Raw genomic sequence first — 26,990 nt, 5'->3', positions numbered from 1 at the left:
ATTTGACTGAAATGCTTGCACCAAATCCAAAACGTTGCCTCTACGTACAAGAAATGACTCGATATTGATCCTAATAATGAAGGTTTGAAGCCCGGCTTGGCTGATGCTCAAGCAGCTGCCTCCAGAAGCTGTACAGCGCCCTCGTCGAGACTGTTTGGTGATGCTTTCTTCGATTCAGAGATATGGGCGAAGTTGATGGCGGATCCATCCGAAAGAATGAAGCTGCAGTAATCGGCAGGGAAAAAACGGGTGTTGCAGTCCCACACAGTGTATTCAAATGGAGTTCTTGCAAAGTCTTCAGATATGTTATTAACTAAAATTCATCAAACAGTTATTTATTAAGAGTAACAGTTCAAACTTGATTGAAACTATACATGATAAAGTTTAAACTTGAATGTGAGCGATGAAAGAAAAAATCAAAGTAGTTCTGATACCACTTTGTTGAAAAGAAAAGATGAGCTAAAATAAATGAAACATATCTTATTCATTTCATACCATTTTTATAAGAGAGGAAGTCCATGTAGACTTTAACTTGGAATATAATGCTTTCAATACATGTATTTATACTAATATAGGGATAATTCTAGAGATTTAAATAATAACTATATCATAAATAAATCATACAGAATGAAAAGGATAAATTGAATTTAAACTTTAAAATTAATTCCAACAGCTCAATAATCTAATTTGTTGTTGTTGCTGCTGCTAGGTTGGAAATGGACGCTTAAATAAGTAAATTAGTAGGAATTACCCACGGTTGACTTTTTTTAGAGGAAAAGCCCACAGGTTGGGAACCCTAGATCTTGGTAAGATTATGAAATTGGGTTGGATGTGTGCCTGGAACCTTCTCATGCTTGGATTAATTTGAACTCATTTTTGTTGCCTGCTCATGATTTTCAAATCGATAGTAGGACTACAGATGAGTCGAGCCCGCCCGAACTTTGATGTGCTCAGATTCCAGGCCCCAAATTTAGGAACCCTAATTTAGGAAGATTGAAATTAAGATCATCTTCAACGAGCCTCGAACACAAGAATGAGGCTTGATTGGTTTGAATTTTGTTAGATTTTTCAAGCTTGTCTTGAATTCAGCTTGTTAAATTTAGGAACCCTAAATCTGGTCGACGCTTCATCTCGTAAATGAGCTATGTTTAAATTGTGACTTGATTGTTATAAAATAAATAAAGGAAAACAAATATATCTTACAAGGACATCAAAAAGCCTTTGGTTGAACGATCCAGGATTAGCATGACTAGAGAGATTGATATATACAATGGTTATGAAGGATTGGCATCTTTAGCTGATGATGGAGGTGAAATCGGCGCAGGCCTGTGCAAGTCTCTAAGATTAAGTATTTGTCGCCACAGGTTGTTGTTGTGATGATACATGGTGAAAGGCGGGGGGCGGAGAAAGAAATGAAAAATTACTCCAAAGCTGAAAGCAGACGGAGAAAAAATTCACTTCCCCGTCGCAGCAGGATTTTATGGATATCGACTCGATTGCTACTCTCATTTTATGGGAATCATGGAAAACTTCAAATAATTGTGCTATCTTGATGTTCTAGTTAACTAGAAAGCTATATATATTGCCTTCAGTGGAACCCTAACCCTGACATTAATAAAATTGCACGCTAACTGGCCTCAGCAGAGCTCTCTATTCATCGCTCGTCTAGAATATCATCACCCTTAACATCAAGAATCTCAAACAATAGGCCACACATCTGATTTACCACACAATTTACTTACTACAGATATAAACCCAAATCAGAACTAATACAAATGAATAGAAAAGCTGCAACAACGCATGAACAAATATGCCAAAAGTTTACATGCAGACACAATTGCAATCAATCCTAGGTCATTTATGTCAAAGGTGTTCTTCAAAGACGAACAACTGTTTTGTTTCCAATAGTCAATGAACTATACTGAGATACCACCAAATGTAAAGAAACATGAGATAATTGAAAAGGCATATATTTCTTGTCAATAAAATGCACACAGTCAAGTTTAAGTTGTAGGGTACAAACAACAACTGTCTAGGATCACAAACCTCGTTTCTGTATACTTACAAAGATTTATTTAAAAAACACTACAAAGATCTACAAATCCACTTATGATTATAGTATACAATTAGATGAAAAAATATATAAATCACCAAGCCTGCCCATGCAAGAGCTACCGTATCATTTGCAATTCAAGGTTTTCATGATCTATACTAGATGAAAAAAATCAACAAGGATGATGACTTAATAACGTAAAAAAACTCTCAATCCCACAATCATAAGAGAATCCAACTCTGCAATCATGAAGACTTCTCATAAGCAATATGAACTTGTAAATTACATGCAATGGAATCATGTTTGTAGCATCCAATTAATTCTAGCATCCAATTAATTCTTACTCAAACAATCACAAATTACATATTTGAGACTGGCATATAAATTCTCCTGCATTCTTAAAACCGCAATGTGCCATTCTAATTTTAGCCTAAGCTACTACATTTCCAAATATATTCCCATGTTTATATGTTAAACTTAAGAATTACAGTGAAGACCACCAATTAGAAAAAAAACGTTTATAGTACAAACCTAGACCCAAATGCATACCAATTCCTAACACGAATTGAAAAACCTAATTAAAAACAAACCACTGTCCCAACACCCTACCAAATTCCTAGCCCTATCCCTGCTTACATTCAGAGCAACTACCTAGTTCCAATTCCAATCTAAAACCCATAAATGATAGACCAAAACAAAAATCCTACTAATGTTTCAACCAATTAGACTCGAAAGCATACGCAATAACATGCAAGAACCCAGCTACTTAAGCCACAAACCCCCAGCTACCCAGTTCTGGTCTAAACCTACAGGATCCAAACAAACACAATCCCAATTACACTTTCAGCAGTAAAAAATAAAAAAAGACAACAATAAGAGTACCAGAACAAAGCCTCAACAGAAAGTAACAAAATCCAGGTCACAGTAGAAACCTTAAAGTCTCCAAGCATTAACAAAAAAGATAGCATACTAGTAGTATCGAGAAAATAGCTAAATCATTCAAAACCTCGTCCTTGTAAACATAAACCAACTAAATATTTCATTGCAGACAAACCAATTAGTCCACATTCTGCATGATGTCCTCAGCAGTGAACTTAGTGCCCTTCTCTTTATCTCCAACAGCGCGTCCCTTTGCCTTGCGATCCAACAAAGACTTCCTATCCTTATCAAGCCTCAACTTGGTAATAACAACCTTGGACGGGTTGATACCGACATTAACTGTAGACCCATTCACCTTCTCACGTGTAATCCTCTCGATGTGGATTACCCACTTTCTGCGATAAACTTGAACCACCTTGCCCTCACGTCCTTTATAAGTCCCACGAACAACCTGGACTTCATCGTCCTTGCGGATAGGCATGGATCGAACGTTGTACTTCTGGCGGAGATCGGTGGACAGTGGGGCGCTCATTAGGATCCTGCGCAAGGAGGAGGGCGCCGAGAAGTGGGCCTTCCGGTTCTTGCGCCTGGAGGAGGAGACTCTAGGGTTGTACTTCATGGTGACGGTTGTTGTGGCTACTGCAGCTGCGGGGGTTAGGGGTTTTTTGGGAGAGGTGGCGCTGCGGAGACGAAATGAGGAACGGAAACTGAAGGCATTTATATAGGGTGAAAGGATGTGAGGGACTAGGGTTTTTAGTTTTTGGTGGCCTCCCAGGGTGGGCCTGCGTCTGTGTATTTGGGCTGGAATTTGATTTGATTTTATGGCCTCTAAGTTGGCTTGTTTTATAATATCTTTTATAGTTATTTTTCAAATAATTTTTCATATCAAAATATATATTAATATTTTTTTTTTATTTTTTAAAAATTATTTTTTACATTAGCACATCAAAACAATCCAAAATATACAAATTATATTAAATTTTAGCAAAAAAAAATTAAAATTTTTTAAAAACACGGTTTGCACTACATTTTCCAAGCAGTTTCTTAGTTTTCTTTTTCCAATTTTACCAGTAAATTATTTACAAAATAATTTATTTGTCTATTTTCTTTTTTCTTGTACAAATAATTGAGTCAACACTAGTCTTATCAAGTCGTTGCGGGTAACATTTTAGTTTAATTTTAAATATAATAAAATAATACATTAATATTATAAATACATTTTTAAATATCATGATTCTTTTTAAATACACGAGCAAAAAAAAATTATAAATTGATAAACCAATAAAGAGTTGTTAGTTTTAATAAAATACTAAAATAAAAAGATATTTTTCTAGATATATATACAAATATTAAACCCTATTTTTTTAATCTTGAAGGTCTTTTTATTTCATCTTCAAAATTATTCTTTTTTTCCAAGAATAAATGAGTTTTATTTTTATAAATGTATCATAAAAATATAATTTATTTATATATATAAAAAAGAAAGAGTGTTAGATAAATTGCATCAACCTTTTTGAAAATTTATAAAAAAAAAATAACAACTATTTAAAAATGTAATCTAATCTAAATAAATTTAAAAAATAGGAGAGATGATATTAATTAAAAAAGTGAATAAAAAATATAATAAAAAGGAAAATAAAATAAAATAAGGAATGATATTAATTAAAATTAAAAAACATAAAAGAAAACATGCGATAGGGGCTTGCCCTTAAATTTGTTTTTGCTCAATCACATGATGGTGGAATTTTAGAGTTTCTTAGTTGTTAATATTTGACAATCTTTGTTGTCTTTTTCTTTAAATCTGTAATTAAGAACAGAAGACTAAAGATTGGTGCTTTCTGATTTTTTATCATCTTCTATAATAGGATCTTGAACAAGTGAAGTGACTAACAAAATTTTCTTCATGGTTACAGCTAAAAGATTATCTAAGTATTTACCCTTAATCTCTCTGAAACTTCTGATAAACATTATTCCAGATGATTGTTCCAAGTGTTGAAGAATTCAGTATTTAAAGAAAAGAAAATCTTTCGTAGAATCTTGAATAATATTCCTGAGCTCTTGAAGGCATGAACTACAACAAAATTGGATTGAATTCGAGAACAAAAACATGTTTCCTTATGCATTAGAGAAGAAAAAACATGTCTAGCTTTTATTAGAGAAGAAACAGACCACACTTGTAAATTTGAGGAAAAAACAACCATTTGAAACCTCATCTCAAGTGGATGTCAATGCAGAGAAGAAGTGCCCCCATCGCCGAGAAGGCAGACGAAAAGATATCAAGCCACTGTTCAAATCGACCATGTTTCTAGATATATATATATATATATATATATATATATATATAAACAATAATTGGATTGAATTCGAAAAGGCAAGTTTAGTTGGGTCACACAAACAAAATTCTGTGATGATGGGCTTGGATTAATGGGCCGCGTGTATTTGCCATTGATGATCTTGTGCTTTTCTGTTTAGGGCTTCTACTCCCCCTCTCCTTTTTAACAAAACAAGATTTGAATTTCCGAAACGGATAAAAAAAATGCATTGCCACTCCAAAATCAACAGATCCTTTGTGGTTTTGTTCCTTCACATTTTCTCAAATTGATTGCTTAATTCCTACTGTATTATGCTTCTTTAAGATCTGTTTGGCTCATTATGGCTAGAGGGAGAGTGAAAAAGACTGTCAAAGAATCTGCCTCGAGTAAACAAGAGAACCAGCCCCAGGTTGAAGAACCCGAACAATTCCCATTAATTGACCAAGCAGGTGCTTTTTTTTTCAAGTTTCTGCTTCTTTGATTTTTTTTTTCAATTTTCAAGTAAATTAGCAGTGAATTGAGGGAAAGGAAATTGGGTTTCCGCTGGAGATTATGAACCCATTTTTTCATATTCTTCTTGGGTTGATTTTTACTTAGTTAGCTATTCTTTAAGCAGTCAGTCGTATCTGAATTATAAAACAAAAACGTAGGTTTTTTTTTTTTTTTTTTTCTGAGGTTAAATTTAGGTTTGAATCTGTTTTGTGCAGTGGAGCGTCAAATTGCGGCAATTAGGGCAATGCGTGATGTGGGAATCGAGCATTTGCTAACAGAATTGCGGTTGCTGCGATCGTATTTTACTAAGGAACAGCTGAAAACACCTGTTTTGCAGTTTTTTAAAGAAAACCTGCCCAACTTGTCTATTGAAAGAAATGAGGAAAATGGAGAGTTTCTTGTGAAGTTTAATGACAATGTTGATGGTTTTTCAGATGGGGGGAACATTAATGCTTCTCTCTTACGTCGTTTGTCCATGGCTTATCCCAGTTGTTCTGCTAACTTACCTGTTGGTCATTTTGGATTATCAAGCGATGCAGGTAAAACAAAAAAAATGGAGAATGGAGATGGGAATTTGTTTTTATAGAAGTTAGTCGCCTATCTGACATTGATTGCTTGATTGGTGGCAGTGAAAACAAGCATATTTGGCGCAGCTGATCATTTGCAGATGCCGGACTTTGTATGTTTTATATAATTTTATTTTTTTATTTTATGAAACTAGAATGGAAACAGAGTTTTTTTTACAACCATTCGACTCCTTAGTTGAAGGGTGTGAAGAGTTATCTTTCCTTGTTATATTTGTTGCATTTGCAGTGGTAGGAAGGTTTTCTTATCATTAAAACAAGTTTACTGGTTGATGTGTGTTGTTTGAAGATGAAAAGTCCGTAGTTCGAACCTAATTAGCACACTCCTTGAACGGTGAAGAAATTAAAAATTTCTAACCTTCTCTTTCCTTATTTTTCATTTACAAAAAAAGTCCATTTTTTTCAGATATAGCTAAACATGTTTCTTTATGCATTAAGTTTGTAAAGGCATGCATTTGTAGGTCATCCACACCTCTTGGTGTTAATGATTAAGGCAAACTTCCATTCTTTATTATAAGTCAATTAACATTTCTTTTTCATAGGTTTTGGAGGGTCAATCTGATTTTCAGATGCTTGGGATGCATGATGGTGATGGTCTCCAAACTCCTGGGGTTAGTAGCTTCTCCACGATCTGTAACTTATTTTCATCCTCTTGTTTTTCCTTTTATTAAGTTGTGCGAGAAACATAAATGATCAAGTGGAAGACATGACTATCCTTTTAGGTTCTATAAATTTCTTTAGCTTCTCTTACAGTAATGTATTGCAAGCTGCAAGCTGTATTTGAGTGGCTTGTCCGTCACCCAAGCATTTTGCCAGCGCCAACCATGCTGTCCATTGCCTAGAGTGTTTTATTGAATGTTGTGATGAAAAAACTCTTGGAGCAGTCAAGAGCATTGAGAAAATTATTAATTGGTGGTTGGAAGTTTAGATAATTGTTTATCAAATCAAATTGTCGTTGGCAATTGAGTCTTTCATAACATATAGCCTGCGACCCTATTCAGGTGGAAATATTTGGAATCATTAGGAAAGCATGTTTCTGTTGCACAAAAGTCTTCATGAAAGCCTTTTCCCCTGGATGATATTTTCAGTGGGCTGCTAGGCAGCTCCATTGCTATGAATTGACTGATCCAGGGCATGTCTCATGAGCTATTTTTTTAAGGTTCTAATGAATATCACATTGAAGCTTAAGGAGTTTCATTCTCTCTTTTTGCATCTATGTGATCTGATGTTGCATCCAGATGGCAACTCAATTTGCCTTCTTAAATTTTAATCACCAAAAATGTCCAGTGTCTGACATGCCTTCATTGTTGATGCAGGTCAGCAGTCAGAGACTTTCCATTGGCATGACACCAAAAACTCTAAGGCTTCCCAAACCTGGTGAAATGCTTCTCTCTGTGCGGGGTTCACCTCTCGGTGTCTACAAGGAAGATAACATGGAAGCCATACATGGTATGCTTTTAATGCAAAAGTATATTCAATGCCTTTGCAATGTTTGATTTTCATACTGCATGGATGAATGGATGAGCATGCCCTTTATTAAGTCATACTTTTGAAAGTTGTTCAAGTCTGAAAACTCTTAGTAAAAGAATTGACCTTGTTTCCCTTGTATTATTATGTTTGTCATACTTTGATTCTGATGGACAAAATGCTGTTTGCAGAGTCAGACGAGGATTGACAGGATTTAAATCATCCAATTAGTCATTGTTTAGAAGATGCAGCACTCACTGACCCTATCGGTTCTAAAGTATTCTGTGCTTGTACAAACGTGTAGTGTAACCCAAGAAACGGTATCCAATTCCCATTGCTATGTATGTTCGTGGTTATTCTTAGTTGAAAACTAGTCTCGCCTGTTGACAATCTGCCGTGTAAATTTCTCACTTAAATGGACCTCATAGTTACAAGATGTGGACCTATTTATTCGAAATTAATCTGCTGGGATTCAATAGAATGATGGCAGTTGATCTCTTTTGGATGTGGGCATTGAATTGGTATTTTGGGTATTTTGACAACACCTTGATCATGAGCTAACATCCCATCCCATGCGTGCTAACTTCATTAGATGTGATGGCTCTTTCTTCTTTTCTGGTATCATTTGTTATCTGTGTACAGCTTTGCAGCGGAAAACCAGAATAATATCTCGTTAATATAGCCATGATTAAACTGTGGCAGACTGCTTTTTGGCCAACAATGCAGCACCCAATTGGCAGCACCTTCAACACTTGCTGTTGTCATCTGTAGTTTGACAGTTCAAATGATGGATTTCTTTCTCTGCCAAGGGAATGAAAACGGCAATCAGATTGGCCGTCCCAAGTCGAATGGTCCAAGTCCGGTCTTTGTGAAGGCTAAAACAGCCGCAGTCATATAATAGCTGCAAGTTGCCATGAACCATTAATGAAGAAAAAACATGGGTATCTAATTTAAACTTCGCTTTTACAGTACCATTTTATATATAAACAAGCCTGTACAGTACTTTCTTGTCTTGCACCAAAAAATAAATACTATCTTGTCAATTGTGGAAAGACAGTCCCCATGTTCAAGGTTTCCCCACAATGATCGAGTAGATATCGAAGGACCAGTATAATCCTAGCTTGACTGCCGTTTTCCTCATTCTTCCCCTCCCCTTGTAGCCCCAAGCTACCTCATATGTTAAAGTGAGAAGGAAGCAGAGAAAGTTATATGAAGGATCTCAGGAGGGCTTGCCTTTATCACGTCAAGTTACATGATGAAATAATTTAGCGTCCTGGTGGGAGAGGTCTGCGACATGCTAAAGGAATTCTACTAGTCAAAACACCAAAACCATTCCAGCCACAGCAATTTGCTGAAATATGATCTCACTTTATCTGGCTTGGTTTTTTAGGTAGCAAAAGGAAGGAGAAGCAGCATTAAATCTTGCATGTAAATTGGTAAGGTCCATAGCTAGAACGTCACGTTTAAGGCAACAAGCAATCTTGCTTCTTCCCATATGAATCAATCAGCAAATTAAAAGTAATAATGCCAGGCTTACATTGATCACTTTTCATGCGAGAAAGTACATTTTCCATTTCTCAGATAATCCCATTTTCCCCCATATGCATCCAACACGACATTATATGTTTATATATCAGGCGAAACAATGCTCTCATCAAGATCTTTAAATAAAGCATTTACTTGATTTACATTTCGAGCTTGAGCAAATGCTCTCAAAAGAATATTACAAGTCTCAGCATTGGGTTGGCACCATTCAGTACCTTTCATCCTCCAAAAGTATACAAGAGCTTTAGTCAATGGCCTAGCTAGGATAATTTTCTGAGTCAAAACTAATACACCAAGATATATAATTCCCCCCCCCCCCCCTAATCTACCATACATTAGTTGTAAACACGAAAGACTGCATGAATAACTTACTGCACAAATATAGAACAATCTTTGTATGGGATAAGAGGGTAAGAGTAATAACAAATTGAATCAAAACTATAAAATTAATTTTATCTTCATAATACATCCATCATTTTAATTTTATTGGTCTTCATACCTATCAAATAAAACATCAAACTTTATAAAAAAAATGAGTTAAAACGAAGTATTATTTATGTTTTGTAAATTTTTCTAAATAAAATACAATAATAAAAAAATAATAAAAAAAGATTTTTATATATTTATTTTAATTATGCTCGTTATTTTTTTTATAAAATATAAACCATCAATTATTATATCTATTGTGAATCTTTTAACAACTTGGATTTAATCTTTTAACAACATGGATTGATTCATAATACATCCATCCTTAACGTTTTTTTTTTTGTGTGTAAAAAGTTGATCACGAATTTGAGCAAACAAATACGGATGAAGCGGTGGAAGTTGCCGGGAATGTGTTGATGTCAATTTGTTTTTTTTTCCGCAAGAAACGAGGGTGAATTTTTTTTTTCTATATCACTAGATTATTAACATGTGTTATGTTATGTGCGGTCAAAAAATTTTTGAACACAAAAAAAATCTTGGATGACAATATTATTTATAAAAAAAGAGTAAGAAATACCTAATACTTAGTCATCAATTTGATTGGATGTAATAAAATTAAGTAGTTTAATAATCTGATTTAAATTATAAACAGTAATAACAGACAAACTGTAAATAAACATTTGACAACAATTAACCAAAACAAATAAATCATCCATATTATACTCAAGAGAAAAAAAAAAGATCATTGGCAACTTATTCTTATTCTATTGTGGACATCGTCCATCACTAAAAAAGCTATATGAGACGGTTCAAACCTGATCACAAAATTTTGGACAACAACATAAGAAGAAGTTGCATGAGTCGCTACAACAACGTCCTAGAAAAGTAAACTAAACAAAATAAAATGAAGTGAACATCCATCTATAATCAATAAGTCAATTCTATTTAATTAAAGAATAAAATTTATTTTAAAAAATAAATTTAATAAAAAGAATAATAAATAAAAAGACCTAAGGTAACCAAATTAAATAATAAAAAATGATAAAACCAAGGTCATAGAAAGCATGAAAAAAAAATAAAGCTCAATTTTCAATTAAAAAAAATATTGAATGATGAAATAAAAAAATATTAGTTTAAAAAAACAAAAAAAAAACTATAACAATCTTATGCAAACCTCATGAAGCTAGGTTAAAATAAAAAACAATTGAAAGAATGAGAATGAGAATGAAATCTATTAGGAAAAACTTTTATAGAGGGTGAGTGAATCGAAAAAAAAGAGCAACTCTAAAAATTATCTTAGACTACAAAAAATTAAATGAGAATGAAATCAAAAGAAAAATATAATTCAATGAATTATAACAAAAAAAATTATAACAAAAAAGCAGGGACTAAATAAAAAAGAAACAGATGTTTAAGGGTTGACTTGAAAAATTAGGTGGCAAGACACAAACACCGAGAAAGAGAAAGGAAAGAAAAAAGAAAAAAAAAAGAAATGATAGACGGTGACAAATCAAACCTCTTATCAGTGCACGCGCCACATATCCAGTGAGAAGACACTGATACGAAACTAAAGCCTCCTTGGAAGGGGCTTTTTGGCCACTGGAATTAGCCTGACGTGCTATCCGAAGATGACCTTTATGGGCGCTGGAAAGGGATTTGAAGCCCTTTCATATATATACTCTATGTTCCCATGAAAAAAGTTATATTTTTTCAATGTGAGATTTGAAACCCATTAGTATATATACTCTATGTTCCAAAAAAAAAATTATGTTTTTTCAATATGGGATACAAAAGTTTAATAACTATGAAACCCGGAACGCGACCCCTTGACAGGATCAACCCCCAGACCGGGTTTAATAACTATGAAATATAGAATGATTTTAATACATTCACAAGCAAGTATAGAAAGACTGGCAAGTAGAGAAATATTTTAGTATATATTATGAAATTTATAATCACTCTCTATCAATAATTTTTTTTTTAATAATTTCTATAAATCTTACATGTTTTCTTACAAACTAGATGCCATGCCTGCGTGATGCCGTGGACTTGTGGCATGTTTGTGCGTTGTCGTGGATTTGTGGAAAAAATAATAAAAATTCTATGGAGAAAAACTGTTGCAATCCACAATGTTTTCAAGGAAAAAACTACAAAGCTAAATTCTTAACCATATTAATATTTAATAAATAAAATGAACAAAGAAAATTTTGGAAAAAATTATAACAAAAAAAATGAAAGGAAAAAAAACCATGCAGGGAAACACTGTAGCAATCTATAGTGTTTCATGAGGAAATTTACAGTTGTAATTCTCAACCAGCTCAATATTAAAAATAATAAAATCGATAAAGATAATTTTGAATAAAATCATAACAAAAAAAAATCATGTGGGGAAACACTGTAGCAATTCACAGTGTTTTAAAGAAAAAAAACTACGAAGCTAAATTATCAACCAGCTTAATATGAAAAAAAAAAATCGACAAAGACAATTCTGGAAAACAAACAAAAAAATCATAAAAAAACGAAAAAAAAACCATGCGGGGAAACACTATAGCAATCCACAATAGTTTAACGGAAAAAAACTACAAAACTAAATTTTCAACCAGCTTCATATTAAAAAAATAAAATCAACAAAAACAATTATGAAAAAAACACAAAAAATTAAAAAAAAAAAAGAAGAAGACAATTTTGGAAAAAAAAGCAAAAAGAAAAATAAAAACAAAACATGTGGGGAAAGTTAAAGCTGAATTCTCAACCAGCTCAATATTAAAAAAAAATTCAATAAAGATAATTTTGGAAAAAAAACATGTGGAAAAACACTGTAGCAAAACAAAAACCATGTGGGGAAACATTGTAACAGTCCACAGTGTTTTAAAGAAAAACTACGAAATAAAATCGACAAAGACCATTTTGAAAAAAAAAAAGAAGATTCATAAAAAAAATAAAAAAAGGCATGTAGGGAAACATTGTAGTAATCTATAATGTTTTAAAGAAAAAAACTACATAACTAAATTTTCAACTAATTTCATATTTAAAAAAACAATAAAGATAATTTTTTTTAAAAAATATAAAAATAAAAAAAATAAAAAATTAAAGAAGAAGAAGAAGACAATCTTAAAAAACAAAAAGAAAAACAAACATGTAAAAAAAAAGGGAAAAAAACGAAAAACAAATGCAGGAAAAAAAAAGAAAAATTATATATATATATATATATATATATATATATATATATAAATAAAGAAATACAAAATAAAAAAACAAACAAAAAAAATGAAAAAAAGAAAAAAAATGTGGTGTGGGAAATCTAGAGTATTGTTAATTAGCTTTGATACCCGCGCGATGCTGCGAATATTTTAAATAAAATGTGATTTTAATTATTATAATAAATAGTAATAAGATAATAAAAAATATTATACAGTAAAAACATGATATTTAAAATTATAAAAAAGTTATTATAAAAGTGAAGTAAAAGAGTTAAATCCAAGAATGCCCACTTGTTTATTGGCTGGGCATCTTATCCATCTTCACGAAAAGAAATGAGACAAAATTAATAAATACGTGAGAATGCAAGCCATAAATACGCGTCTTGAATCTGCACCAACTATTTTCACTAAGCGCGCAGCTCTCACAATTTCACGGATCGACTATTTCCGGCGATCCTTGGTGGAGGTGGCGGGTTTTCTTTTTTACACTCTCATATGGTGTGGTCGTCCCAAATGGCAAAGCAATAGCTAGTGGAAATTAAGTTGATCAGGTTCCTGCTGCTATTTAGTTTATTTATTTGTTTATTTATTTTAATTTTAGTTATGCCATGTGCTAGATGAGATCAGTAGTGAGGGTTTCTTTCTTATTTCCGTATTATACACGAGGGAAGAATAATTTTAGGTTTTTATTTTATTCTATTTTATTTTTCTTTTCATTTTCCGTGACTAAATAGTATAAATAAATAATACACTACCTTGACTCAATAGTATAAATGAAATGAAATGATAAAAAAAACCCAGATGTTTTAGTTTTCGTTGGCCTATAATTCCAGGGGTTTGACTTGATTTGATAGTATATAGAAAAACAAAGAAAACAATTCTGTATGTGGTTTTCATCAATCTATAGATCCAGGGATTTTCCTTGATCAAATTATATATATATATATATATATATATATATATATATATATATAATTTTATTTTATTTTATTTGTTTCTTACTTTTTTTTATATGTACTAATATTAAAAATAAATTTTAAAAATAAAAAATTATTTTAATATATATATTTTTAAAATATTTTAAAAAAACCACTATTACATTAATTATAAATGTAAATATAAGTATATACTGTCACATTAATTATAAATATAAATATAAGTATCATATAATTAAGTATATACTGTCCGTGATAACACAATTAACTTGAATTAAGCAAATCATGCTTTTGCGTTTTTACTTTTTATAGTATGTCACGATCGATCTTAATTACACAATTAGTCAAAGTTCGATCAAAACAACAAATTAACAACAACATTGAACCTACCTCTCCTGTTTGTTTTTCCTTCAGGCTTCGATTCCTAAGTCACAATATCCAAGTAAATAAAAGGGTAGAGATTTTATACACTTCAAGAACAGCAAGTTACAGAATCACATCCATGGCTTGGATTTGGGCTTCTCTAGCCTTTGTTGCACTTATCTTTCTGCTCCAATGGTTAAGCACCAAGAATAAGAGACTACCACCTGGTCCAAGAGGGTTTCCAATTTTTGGAAGCCTTCATTTGTTAGGGAAGTTTCCTCATCGAGCTCTTCATCAGCTTGCTCAAAAATATGGCCCTATCATGCATTTGCGGTTAGGCCTGGTGCCAACCATTGTTGTCTCTTCGCCTGAAGCTGCCGAATTATTTCTTAAGACCCATGACCTTGTTTTTGCTGGTAGACCACCTCACGAGGCTGCAAGGTACATCTCTTATGGACAAAAAGGCATGGCTTTTGCACAATACGGTTCGTATTGGCGCAACATGCGTAAGATGTGCACAGTAGAGTTGCTTAGTAGCTTGAAAATTACATCTTTCAAGCCAATGAGAATGGAGGAGCTTGATCTGTTGATTAAGTACATTCAAGAAGCTGCACAGGAACGTGTTGCTGTCGATATGAGTGCCAAGGTTTCGTCCCTCAGTGCTGACATGAGCTGTAGAATGGTGTTTGGGAAGAAATATGTAGATGAGGATCTTGATGAGAGGGGATTCAAATCTGTGATGCAAGAGGTCATGCATTTAACAGCAGCTCCACATTTGGGAGATTACATTCCTCAAATCGCAGCTCTTGATCTCCAGGGACTGACAAAACGCATGAACGCTATTTCCAAAGTGTTTGATGTCTTTCTTGACAAGATTATTGATGAGCATGTCCAATACCAGGAGAAGGGCAAAAACAAGGACTTTGTTGATGTCATGCTAAGTTTGATGAAATCCGAAGAAAACGAGTACCTTGTTGATCAAGGCTGTATGAAAGCCACAATGCTGGTAAATGAACATTTTATCTTTTAATCTTGATGAAAGAGTTAAATTAACTACACAATAATGGTAGCACATTACTAATCTAAATATCTTTATGCTCCTGCACATGACATTTTGCAGGACATGCTTGTGGGTTCAATGGACACTTCAGCAACTGTGATTGACTGGGCATTCTCAGAACTGATAAAAAATCCACGGGTTATGAAGAAACTGCAAAAAGAAATAGAAGAAGTAGTGGGAAAGCAAAGGATGGTAGAAGAATCAGACTTGGAGAGGTTGGAGTACCTAGACATGGTTGTGAAGGAAACCTTGCGGCTTCATCCAGCGGGTCCTTTGATGATCCCTCATGAGGCCACGGAGGACTGCGTTGTGAATGGCTTCCACATACCAAAGAAATCACATGTTATAATCAATGTATGGGCCATTGGTCGAGACCCAAAAGCTTGGACAGATGCAGAAAAGTTTTACCCAGAGAGGTTTGTTGGTAGTGACATAGATGTTCGGGGCCGAGACTTCCAGCTTATTCCATTTGGCACTGGCCGCAGAAGCTGCCCTGGAATGCAATTGGGGCTAACTGTGGTGCGACTGGTGCTTGCGCAGCTGGTGCATTGCTTTGATTGGGAACTTCCAAATGGAATATTGCCATCTGAAGTGGACATGACAGAAGAGTTTGGTCTCGTACTCTGCAGGTCCAAGCATCTAGTAGCTATTCCTACATATCGCCTTAACAAATGAAACTAAATGTGTCATTGTCTTGTTTTAGATCAAAATAATGTTCCCTGCTAAATTGCTCCTTCAGGGATTCTGTGTGCTTTCTTGTTCATCACACTCTTTAAAGGATTTTACCATCTTCTTTAGGGCAAATAATTTTTTTTTTCCGTCGGCATATTTATGAACGTATTTTATCATCGGGTTATTTTCATTGGTAATGCCATATTTATGAACGTATTTTATCATCGGGTTATTTTCATTGGTAATGCCGTCTATAAAAGTTACACACCATCGTACTATTTAATTTTTTATTTTAATTTTTTATTTTTCTACTACAATTCTCTCGGTACGTATCAAGGAATGTTTTCTGTCAGTGTTTACTAATAAATATAAAGATGAAAAATTCTGTTGGTAAAGGTGATTGGAATATAAAGATGTTTTTTGTTTATATTTGTCAATTTTATAATAGTGATTCAAATTCTTCCTTCGAGATCCTCTTCGTCAAGTATTGGAGGCATGAAAGAGGCTTCAAGCCTTCAACCTCTACGCAGAACCTGTCACATGTCATCGAAGCATCTCCTGGTTTAACTATGTCGAGTGGAGTAAGATGGAAACGCAAGTCACCAAAGTCTTCCATATCTCTAACCAATAGCAGTTGAAACAAAAACTGAGAGTGGGGAGATTGAGATGATCGAGTGACAGAGAAGGAGAGAACCATGAGACTTTATAACATGAGAGGAACACTTAGTTATACAAGATCTAAAACCTAGGTAGCTTCGGATTCCTGAACCAACTAGGAATCTTTTTCACCGCATATATTGCAGATTTCAATGAGATTGACTTAAATTATTGTTATTTGTTACTATCTGTTTAATTGCCGACTTTATTTCCCATTATTTATAAGAAAAAATCACCACCCTTCCACTAAAAAACTCGTTCGTAGTGAGAAAAAAGGAAGAGAAGATTTACCAGAAAAAGAATGTTTCACTAAACAAATGCTTTATATTGTTTAATACGGCTCAAACAGGAGTATCCATGACAAATCCTTGCTCAATCTCAAGGGACTCCATGATGCCCAGAAATAGTGAACTACGATGACAATGAAAGTAGCAAAACATTCTGACGAGAGGGTTCCAAGGTTGACAGGATAGATGACCAGATGTTTGATGGTAACCTGCTCTTAAAGTCCGTCAACTGTTTAATCACTCGGTTGACGGTTTCCTCTGTTGCTAAAGTTTCATCATCCGCCCATAGTATCTGCAAGGAAAGTATTGACAGCAGAAATTACTATTTCCTTTTCAGAACTTGCAGAAACTTAACGAAGAGTGAAAACTATGTTGTATGTATTTTGATGAGTATATAAAGACTCTTTTGGTGCTAAGTCTGGTAAAATTGTACTTGAATGCAAAATGTACCATATACCTGATGTCTTTCCAAAGGCCAGAGACCGGAAAGATTTCACAAGCAATATACTATTTTTATGACTCTGGATCTTAAATGAACTACTTAGAGAAAGTGAAAATTGTTAAATCTTATGGAGGTGGGAAAACTGAGAGATATTATGAGTATTACCCACAACAGGTCAGAGAGAGAAATTACCTCTGCAAAAGCAGCGATGATTTTGGGAAGATAAGCAAAATCTTGGCGAAGAAGTTCGTCCTCTGATCTGAGAGAATAAAAAATGCAACAAACAGTTGATTCTGACAATTATAGTTACACCAGTTTCATATGGTAAAATAAATATCTTATAGCTTACATCTCAACTATTGAACACAGCAGATCATGTGCAATTTTGACTTCGAGTAGATTGTTCTTTATTGGCAAATGGCTTAACCATGTACTAAACACCTGATAAGTAGATTAGAAATAAATGTTGTAAGAGCCTGTAGAATAGAAGGAAGAAGAAACATGATAGAAATGGAAGTTGATGAAATTAGCACAATCCAATTTGAAAAGGATAGGAGGAAGGAGGATTTTACATAACAAATCACTTACCTACGGAGAGATCTTGCATACAAGTAGAAAATATCCAATCATAAAATTAGCATTTCTAGCAAAATTCAGCATGGAAAACCAGAATGGGGTATAGTTGCTTCAGCTTTAGCACCAGACACAAATATCATACTGAATCTCTTCAGAGATACAAAATTGACAACCCTACACCCGAGCCATTTCTGCTATGTAAAGCCACCAAAAAAAATTAGTCTGTGTTACCAGCCCTTCAAGATTTTGGAATATTGAAGAAGCTGGAAAAAGTCATCATAAATTTTAGTTTTGGTAGTTGGAAAGGTGTCAAAAGTAATGGTAGAGTACTTCTGCCTTGTTACCACCTCACGTTACCCTCAATTGAAGTTATAAGAAAGTCTTTTAGCTAGCTAGATTGCTTGAATTGCAAAATGAAATCACTTTTCTGTACTTCTAGACCAAATTCAAAACTACTTTAACTATACAAAATATAAGAAGCAAGAGTAGCAATGCACCTCACTTGCATTGATTCTGTCCTTGTGGAATAGGTATATTTGTCCGAGAGCTGTAACAGCAGCATCATGGGCCTTTATGTAATCTCGGTGCAATGCCATTGAATCGCTTATGTTAGCATTTAGAGCAGAAACTGCTTCTGCCAAATGAAAACAATGGGATTTATTGTATAAATACTGCACGCAGGTAATAACAGGACTACATGAAGAATAAACATGCTACCTCCAACCAGAGGTTTGAAGATAGATCCACCAAAGGCTGCAGCAACACCAATTCCATGTGCAGCAACCTGCAATAATTCATGTTCTGAATAAGGGATTTTCTCTATTTATGAGGAGCACAACATCACTGTCATCGCTAGGCTGGGTCATAAACAGACCTCTTGAACTTCAGGTTCATCATCATTGCAAGCTCTAAATAGCAACAAGAGTTCACTCTCACAGAACCTGCTTTATCAATTGGTATTATAGTGCATTAAATTTACCTTCTCTAACCAAATTAAAAAGGACTAGGCTTACTTCAAAGCTTCTTCTCGGAATTCCTCTACTACATCAGTGAAAATCTTCAAGGCAATTTTTCTTTCTTTAACTGTTTTATCCTTAACCTGCAGCAAGACAATAAATGGAGCAGAGCTCTCTCAATTTTTCAGTTCTCTGTCTCCCTGTTTCTGAACCTCCATGGGCTCATATTCACAATATGTTATTCCAAGAGTAAAAAAGTGTGCACTGATAATTTTCCCGTTCTTTATCAGATGTAGCATTACAACTGACTAGAGATTCAACCTCTACACCCACCTTCTTCAACATATCCAGTTTTCTATTCCAGAAATATGATTTAAGGAAAACAACTTCCAACTTAATACTGAAGATTTTTATGCCAGAAATTTCTCACCTAAGCGTGGAATGACATCTAAACCTACATTACAAGAAAAGGCCAGTTTTAAGCATGGACATGGCCGTTCAACCTTTTATACAGATGCGAATGCTGCTCACTAAGCATGAGACATCAACATACTAATTGGTCAGTAACAGGGGAATCACAGTAAACTGAGCTTATGTAAGAGAGGGGTAAAAAAATGGAAGACTTAAAGAATGAAACCTACCCACATATGTTCCATACGTGATAAAAGCTGGTCGAAGAATTGCAACAAGGAACCCTTGTAAGTTTTCATGAAAATCTTCAAGCAAGCACAAACCTTTATCAAGAAACAAATATGTGATAAGAAAAAACACTTACCATAATATCCTTATGAAATGAAAGCAAGCCAAGCGGTTGCGGAGTCAATCATCCAGTGAAAAGTGATACAATCACTTACTTTCTTACTAACTTTTTCTCCTTGCTCTGACGCTTCATCAACTTTGGGAATGGATATGCTAGTGTCGAGAACGTCCATTATTACAGACAAGAAGCGCTTGATCTGGTCTATATTTAAAACAGGTCCCGATAACTGAAGGAGAGAAGTTTGTGCTGATAAGATAAAAGCATCAATTCTTCCCTAGAGACCTAGACTATTCAGCATGAGGAAAGTAATCCAGTCAAATCTAAGGGTGAGCCATATAAGCTCAACTGTCAGATAACAATTTATACATATATGGAGCAATTTAAGATTTTTCATGCTGGAGAGATGAGCAAAAGTTGACGCATAAAATGCAGTTCTTTTCATAGGAAGAGAATGCGTAGTCTTTCTTAACAGCATATAGAAGAAAGAAATTTCTCAGACTGATATTTATGTTCTTATCAGTGGACCAATTAACACATTAAGGGAAAAAAAAATGCTACAGACCTCCAAGCAATCCTCCAAGGAATCCAACATTACTGCACTAATTTTAATGACTTCTTCCTACAAACAAGTACTAGTAGTTAAAGATTTCTCATAATCACAAGGTATCTCATTCAATTCAATAACAATAACAATAACAATAATAATATTAATTATGAATTACAGGATAACCTTAACCAGTGCTTCAACCAAAGCTGGTATTATATCAGAACACAACTTTTCAAAGGGAGATTTCTGAAGAAGCCTTTTCTCAATTGCTGCTTTCGACGATTTCAGTATTTCAGGCATGGCTAGTTACAAAGCAGAAAGGAAATTGTGATTACTGGAGATGGTTAAGAAATGCATAAAAGTAATTATTGGAGACTACATTAACTTTTAATTACCTAATACAGCAGCTATTCTAACCTCAGCATGCTCGTAAAAATTGAGAAGTGGAACTAAAGTTTCAGCAACCTGCACAGATGCTCGTAAAAATGCTAAATTTCGTTCACATAAGGTCAAGCTATGGAAACTATTATGTGTTACAAAATTAACCACCTCATCAATCCATAAATCAATGCCTTCTTTCAGTTCAGCAACGCAATCACGCAACAATACACAAGCTGTGGCTTTCTCCTCCAGAGTCTCAGTTTTGATTTGAATCATCCGGTTTCTTATTAGTGTTCCACACAGAAAATTGATACATCAGCCATAAAAAAAAAATATCCAAAAATAGCATGGTTTATGCTTGATCCTGTACTTATTACTTGGGTTCCAGTTTTGAAAAAATTATTGAACTAATTTTATTATGATAGATAACGTTGTTTAGAGTTTGTAAGACATATTCAATATTTCAGAGTGAAGTTGATTTAGAATGATTAATCACTTCATCCATCGCTCATATGCGAAAATCAGAATTGTATATATGAATAACATTCATGTTCTGCCATTTATTTTTCAGCTCATCAATTTGTTTCTCTAGTAATTCTTAAACTTTTCTAATAAGAAGACTCACCTTTCATCCGATTCTTCAACGTTAGCATCATCAGGCAAAGTGAGCCGCGCAGATTGAAGCAAACAAGGAATGGCAACTTCCATATAAGGCTGGAACCTGTGGCCTAAGCATTTGCAAAGCCTGCCCCATGCCTGCAGTATCTTACATGTTTCAGTGAAGAACAAGGTTCTAATAAAGAACCAATTTTTTTTTTCAGTAGCAGCTGTACAACTACTATTAACATACTCTTAACCCTTCAATTCTCATTGGGTCATGTATCTCCAGATTTGATATGGGTGTGGAAACAAGAAGTTGCACAACCTTGCATGAGGATAAAAAAAAGGGTCAATAATGCTACTGTATGAATGTGTTCTAACAAAAACATTATACTAAAAAATACTTAGGTCAATATGTCTTGCGAACTCTAAAACATCTCTGATTTGGGTGGCTTCAAGAGACTTCTGAACCCATCCATGAATCCAAATTCGGTACAGTATGTAAAGAACTATAAACAGATTACTGTTTTCAGATAAACAGAAACAGTTTTCTTTGTCTAAATACATGTTATAACTTATTTATGCAGGCAGATTACATCTTATTTGGTACACCAGGCAGGATTAACAAGCAAATAACTAGCAACTACCCTATCCGAAAGCCGCATCTTACATTTCCAGTATTGAATATTTACCTGTTGAGTATCGTCACCGAACTTGTCCTTTCCAAAAACCGTCCAAATTGCTGTAATGCACGAAACAGTTGCAGAAAGGAGCTTGCTGTTAGATTCCCCTTCTGCTTTCGTCATCACAACTTTTAGGTAAGGCATAACTGTTCTGTAATACTCTAGAAACCGGTCCTGCAAAAGTACAATAATTAATATAAAAACCAGAAAATTTAAAATAGGCCACAAGCAACTCTTGACTCTTGACTGGTACCTGTGATGACTTAGCAATTGCTGCTAATGCTGATAAGGCCCAAAGTTTCAATAGTTGTTTCCCTTTCTGGATTGTGCAAATGCAAAATCAACATAAAGACTGCAGATCAGAGACAAGATATAGTTGCATATGGACTGGGGCTTCTTTTTATACAATTATGCATGTGCATGTGAGTTTTTATATTTATCAAGGAAATCTTGATAAAAGAAAAAAAAGAAAACACATGCTAGATCCTCCACGGGAAGCATTCACAAAGGTATTTCACATGCCGTGAATGAATGCACACACAATTAGAAAGATCACATGCTACCTCACCTGTAGGCATCTGAGCAATTTACTGATAATCTCATCAAGGTGAGGTTCTAGCATATTTGAAGTGCAATACTCAACAAAGTGATAAGTTGCCATAGCAGCTTGCACCTGAAAAGATAGAACAAATGTATCTATGTGTGACATTACAGTTCACTTAGACGTGTACGAGTTAATGCACAGATGCATAAACCAGATAACCAGATATTTGAAGGCAGTGAGCCCATTCTGACAACCGAGTTCAACCAAAGCTTAAATCCAACTAAGAGGATTTGATACAAAATATTTGGTAGACGACAAGATTCTGTAAGCAAAAGAAGGCAGATGATTAAAAATTCATTCCAAATGAACAAAAATCAACACTACAAAGGCTGCGATGTCTCCAGGATTTCATTTCTAACAACCCCTTTGCAAGCTCATTCTCAACATGCTTTTGGTATGTCAATTCTGACTTCGAGTTTCATTTCATGACTGAGGCATCTTAAGTAGATGAAGAACAACCTTAGATTGCGTTCTACAAGGATCAAAAAGATTATTAAAAGACCTTGAAATCAAGGTTATGTTCAATTTCAATCCCACAAAGACAAAGTTACAGCACAGCGTCTGTCAGCAAGATGGTGACAGAGTCAATTTTCATTCAGCTCCTCATTGCATGACCCTTTTATTGATATCGGGAGAGCCAAAAATTCCGTATATAGTAGTTGACTGAGCAATTTTAATCCTGTCAAAATTTTCTATATGATCTATGCCAATCAATATCTCTGCCTATAAATGATAGACTAATCAGAAGCTCTATCTAAATTAAAGCAGGAGAAAGAGGCGCGAGGACCTTCTTCAATTCCATGTGCTCCACATAATGGCATCTTTTACAACAAGTACAAAGGCTCATTTTTATAGAAAAATCTAATTTTCTTGTCATTGACTTCACTAACATCAACTATTTTTATGATAGATAGGCCTGTCAATACGTCAGTTTTGCAGTCTGAGAATACCTTGACTATTACTACTTGAAGTATTAATTAGTAAGAGGTGATGCGCAAAAGAAACTAAGAACAAGGCAGGACTGTATGTTGGGGGGTGGTGGGTGATTCAAAACAGCTCAAAAAAAAAAAAAAAAAAAAAAAAAAAAAACAATTTACCTGAATTTTGGAATCACTGAAATCATCCATAGCTTTCGTTAAAGCAGGCAGCACTTTTTGATTATAGTTATTCTGCAATTCAGGGTGTAAATACTTGGAGAATTCCTCAACTGCATACATAGCTCTCCAACGCACATGATGATGCATGTCGTCAACCATTTTCATAATTGGATTGGCCACAAGATCTACCTTGGATTTTAATGTCTGTAACACAAACAAAAAAAGTGATTACTCGAAGTCTTTTTTCACTGAACGAAAACACTAAGAAGGAGAAGGGGAAATCATTACGGGGAAAATAAATGGAGGACTGAAGAACAGAAGTTTGAATCAGTAGATAGAAACATCATATTTAAGGACTTGAAAGAAGGTTAGAGGCTGCAGAGCTGTGATTCAAGTTCGTTCTATCTCTTTAAATGAACACATCCAAAAGGGAAAAACTTACATATATGTTTTAACAGAAGGTCACGCTTCCATACCTTTGAGCAATTCTTTGAAATAATGGAGAGTGAACTAACAGCAGCATGGCGTCTTTGCCATGCCTCTGAATTAAAGCAAGATTCAAACGGTTGAGGAAAGCCCTCCAAAAGAAATCTCCCACCCAATGCTTGTGAAAATCGAGCCATGCTCTTCATTACCTGGTCAAGTAATCTCCATTGCTCTTGATCCCTCTCATCACGATTATCCAATGCCGTGTTCTCGTTGATAGTCGCAATCATACATAACAATTGAGAAAGCATCCTCTTGATATGCAAACCCCCTGTATTTACCAAAATCTGGCAACCTTTTTTATCTTCAACTAGAACTAGCACAAATTCTATCGCAAGAAACCTTGTTCTTTCTTCATATTGAGGATTCTCCATGATAATAAATGTAAATTCAAGTACCTTATCAACCTGGTTTCTCAAGAACCACGCGTCCGTCCGGGCCAATGCAACCAATTGATCAAGAATCAAACGCGCATATCCCTCTTGACTCACATCAAAATTTATTTCACCATTAAAGAAAACTGTATTCATTACTTTACGCAAAAGATCTTGCACGAATTCATCATTTACGGCATTCTTAAGGCGCAAGATACAACCAAAAGAGGCCTCAACAGCTGCTTCTTTCACCTTCAATGACACATCACTAGAACGTAATATTTTCTTAAGTTTGTCACACAAAGTTTCAAGACTTAGTTCTAATATCTTTTCAGCACCATCAGTAAACAACCTGTTAATCAATGAAAGCACGAATTTTAGCAGTTCTTCTTTATCAGAATCCAAATTATCGCACACTGCAGTTGTGAACCCGGGCCAATCATTTTCTGGTATATAATGGGGATTGAAATGTGATAAAAGTTCGTTTATAATTGGAATAATTTCTACTGCATAGTCATCCCTTTTGAGATCAAGAAGCAAAGGTTTAATGAATTCTCCCCAGGAGGCATCAGGGAAGAGGCTCTTGAAAATCTCGAGAGCAACTGCAGATGTCACCTTAGTTATGGTATCCCTGGGGGAAAAACTGATTTTGGAGAGGCGGTGACAGAGGGGGATAGGGTGGTACTGTATTAAGTGGTTCAAAATCATACGGGAACGGTAGGTGAGAACGGGGAGGTCGAGGTCGTTGAGAACAGCGATGAGGAAAGAAGGGTCTTCACTGTTCAGGGCATGTTGGGCTGCTGTTTCAAGGATTTCTGTTGAACTTGGTGATAATGGCGGTGTTAACGGTCGGGATTCTTCTGAAGTTGATGGTGGTTCTGGTGAAGTTGAGGCCATTTGGTAGTGGTGGTGATGAATCTTGCAGAAATTGAGGTTTCTTGACGCCGAGAGGACGTGTGAATCTTGAGAGATGATAGGTTTTCTTGGTGGTTTTAGTTTCTCCTTCAGTTGGTGCAAATTGATAAAAAAAAAAAACCCTGTAATTCTGAAGGTCCTATGGGTGGCTCATTAAATTAAATGAGGACTAGAATAATAACAAGTTACCTGCCTGCTCTTCGTCAAACGTTGGATCAAATTTTGTTTAACGCAAAAATAAAATAAAATATATAACTATTTTGAACCAGTTTTCTAGTACCAAAAAAAGTTTTAATTGTGAATTCAAAATTAAAATATATATTTATAAGATTTACTAAGGTTTTTATATGCCAATAAATATTAATATTATCATAATATTATTTTTTAAAATTAAATAGCAATTAGAGCATTTGAAAGATAAACTTACATCAATACACTTAATCATGTCATGTAGGGAGCCATCAAAGTTTTATATATGTATATATGATGATAATTTATATATACAAGAACAGCAATAATTTAAATTTAATTGAAACCATATAATTTGCTAGTATAACCCTTAATTCTCTTATTAATATATATTATTTCAATAATTTTTTTTGTTTTTCTATATTATTTATTTAATAAAAATATCACCAGTAACATCAAAAAAGTTTTAGATGTTTTAAATAAAAATAAAAAAAATATATAATCAACACTTTTTATCTTGTTAAATTATTTGGGTCAACCTAAAGCTCCTTTGACCCAGCTCTTTGCTTGATATGAATTTCAAATTAAATTGTATGAAAATTAAAATAATATGACTAATGATTTGACTAGTCTAATTATGATCTAATCGACCTAGTCTGAAACCAACTTTAACTAAAAAAATTATAGACTTTATTATTTTTTATATATATAACTATTAACACGAGGACACTCTGAGTGGACTCGAGTCTTAAGATGTGACCTAGATAACTCGGTCAACCAAACCAAAACTTAATTTGCTTTAATAAAAAAATATATAATCAACACTTTTTATCTTGTTAAATTATTTGGGTCAACCTAAAGCTCCTTTGACCCAGCTCTTTGCTTGATATGAATTTCAAATTAAATTGTGTGAAAATTAAAATAATATGACTCTAATGATTTGATTAGTCTAATTATGATCTAATCGACCTAGTCTGAAACCAACTTTAACTAAAAAAATTATAGACTTTATTATTTTTTATATATATAACTATTAACACGAGGACACTCTGAGTGGACTCGAGTCTTAAGATGTGACCTAGATAACTCGGTCAACCAAACCAAAACTTAATTTGCTTTTAAGAAGAAATTTAAATGAACTTAATCCAACGTTTTCTTTAAAGAAAATTATCCTAAAATTTTTATAATTTACTCCATTTTATAATATATTTTTATAATTTTAAAAATTATAGTAAACATCCCAAGTTTTATAAGTTAATAACATTTTATACAGAAAAATAAAAGAATCAACAAAAAAAATCTTATCAAGTATTACATGAAGGAAGACATGGGTGGATTTTTTGTGGCCCTGAATTAAATGTGAGAAAAATATACAAGAGAGAGGACAAATAATATTAATATTGAGCCCAGTTTGGCTTACTGTCTCGCCGTGATTAGAGAAACATCAT

General features: G+C 34.0%; 4 protein-coding genes across 5 annotated transcripts; 2 read left to right on the top strand and 2 right to left on the bottom strand.

The window, feature by feature from the left end:
- Nucleotides 1-2,928: 2,928 nt before the first annotated feature.
- Nucleotides 2,929-3,642, bottom strand: LOC7456938 (60S ribosomal protein L26-1). The gene has a single exon (XM_002310557.3). It carries the CDS (start codon nucleotides 3,549-3,551, stop codon nucleotides 3,111-3,113), a length of 441 nt encoding a protein of 146 aa, XP_002310593.1. The 5' UTR covers nucleotides 3,552-3,642; the 3' UTR covers nucleotides 2,929-3,110.
- Nucleotides 3,643-5,407: 1,765 nt separating this feature from the next.
- Nucleotides 5,408-8,285, top strand: LOC7457121 (uncharacterized). The gene is made up of 6 exons (XM_002309968.4): nucleotides 5,408-5,693; nucleotides 5,952-6,275; nucleotides 6,366-6,415; nucleotides 6,863-6,931; nucleotides 7,637-7,769; nucleotides 7,979-8,285. Exons 1-6 carry the CDS (start codon nucleotides 5,585-5,587, stop codon nucleotides 7,993-7,995), a joined length of 702 nt encoding a protein of 233 aa, XP_002310004.1. The 5' UTR covers nucleotides 5,408-5,584; the 3' UTR covers nucleotides 7,996-8,285.
- A 4,969-nt stretch (nucleotides 8,286-13,254) lies between these two features.
- LOC7456939 (cytochrome P450 71AU50) lies at nucleotides 13,255-16,212 on the top strand. The gene is made up of 3 exons (XM_024605402.2): nucleotides 13,255-13,509; nucleotides 14,308-15,262; nucleotides 15,377-16,212. Exons 2-3 carry the CDS (start codon nucleotides 14,396-14,398, stop codon nucleotides 15,989-15,991), a joined length of 1,482 nt encoding a protein of 493 aa, XP_024461170.1. The 5' UTR covers nucleotides 13,255-13,509; nucleotides 14,308-14,395; the 3' UTR covers nucleotides 15,992-16,212.
- A 719-nt stretch (nucleotides 16,213-16,931) lies between these two features.
- LOC7456941 (uncharacterized) lies at nucleotides 16,932-25,446 on the bottom strand. 2 transcript variants are annotated; one of them, XM_024605401.2, is made up of 20 exons: nucleotides 24,055-25,446; nucleotides 23,579-23,782; nucleotides 22,446-22,550; nucleotides 22,131-22,196; nucleotides 21,887-22,051; nucleotides 21,445-21,519; nucleotides 21,220-21,350; nucleotides 20,763-20,877; nucleotides 20,609-20,678; nucleotides 20,397-20,515; nucleotides 20,229-20,285; nucleotides 19,761-19,892; nucleotides 19,548-19,640; nucleotides 18,964-19,049; nucleotides 18,825-18,891; nucleotides 18,668-18,734; nucleotides 18,448-18,584; nucleotides 17,724-17,815; nucleotides 17,567-17,633; nucleotides 16,932-17,224 (listed from the first exon to the last, which is right to left on the bottom strand). In XM_024605401.2, the coding sequence occupies exons 1-20, from the start codon at nucleotides 25,333-25,335 to the stop codon at nucleotides 17,057-17,059; spliced, it is 3,297 nt and encodes a 1,098-aa protein (XP_024461169.1). In that variant the 5' UTR covers nucleotides 25,336-25,446; the 3' UTR covers nucleotides 16,932-17,056. The 2 variants fall into 2 exon arrangements, with proteins under 2 accessions (XP_024461169.1, XP_024461168.1); XM_024605400.2 differs by having other exon boundaries at nucleotides 20,609-20,877.
- Nucleotides 25,447-26,990: the final 1,544 nt, after the last annotated feature.

The sequence above is a fragment of the Populus trichocarpa genome, chromosome 7 (assembly GCF_000002775.5).
Source record: "Populus trichocarpa isolate Nisqually-1 chromosome 7, P.trichocarpa_v4.1, whole genome shotgun sequence".
Classification (NCBI taxonomy): Eukaryota; Viridiplantae; Streptophyta; class Magnoliopsida; order Malpighiales; family Salicaceae; genus Populus; species Populus trichocarpa.
This window is presented reverse-complemented; position numbering and strand designations above follow the sequence as displayed.

Bases quoted from the DNA above. Each gene is read 5' to 3' on its own strand.
- LOC7456938 (XM_002310557.3), bottom strand. From the start codon at position 3,551: ATGAAGTACAACCCTAGAGTCTCCTCCTCCAGGCGCAAGAACCGGAAG.
- LOC7457121 (XM_002309968.4), top strand. From the start codon at position 5,585: ATGGCTAGAGGGAGAGTGAAAAAGACTGTCAAAGAATCTGCCTCGAGT. The intron at 6,416-6,862 runs GTATGTTTTATA...TCTTTTTCATAG, and splicing joins ATTTGCAGATGCCGGACTTT to GTTTTGGAGGGTCAATCTGA. The intron at 6,932-7,636 runs GTTAGTAGCTTC...TTGTTGATGCAG, and splicing joins ATGGTCTCCAAACTCCTGGG to GTCAGCAGTCAGAGACTTTC.
- LOC7456939 (XM_024605402.2), top strand. From the start codon at position 14,396: ATGGCTTGGATTTGGGCTTCTCTAGCCTTTGTTGCACTTATCTTTCTG. The intron at 15,263-15,376 runs GTAAATGAACAT...GACATTTTGCAG, and splicing joins GTATGAAAGCCACAATGCTG to GACATGCTTGTGGGTTCAAT.
- LOC7456941 (XM_024605400.2), bottom strand. From the start codon at position 25,335: ATGGCCTCAACTTCACCAGAACCACCATCAACTTCAGAAGAATCCCGA. The intron at 22,052-22,130 runs GTACCAGTCAAG...GTACTTTTGCAG, and splicing joins CAATTGCTAAGTCATCACAG to GACCGGTTTCTAGAGTATTA. The intron at 20,516-20,608 runs GTAATTAAAAGT...CTTTGTAACTAG, and splicing joins TAGAATAGCTGCTGTATTAG to CCATGCCTGAAATACTGAAA.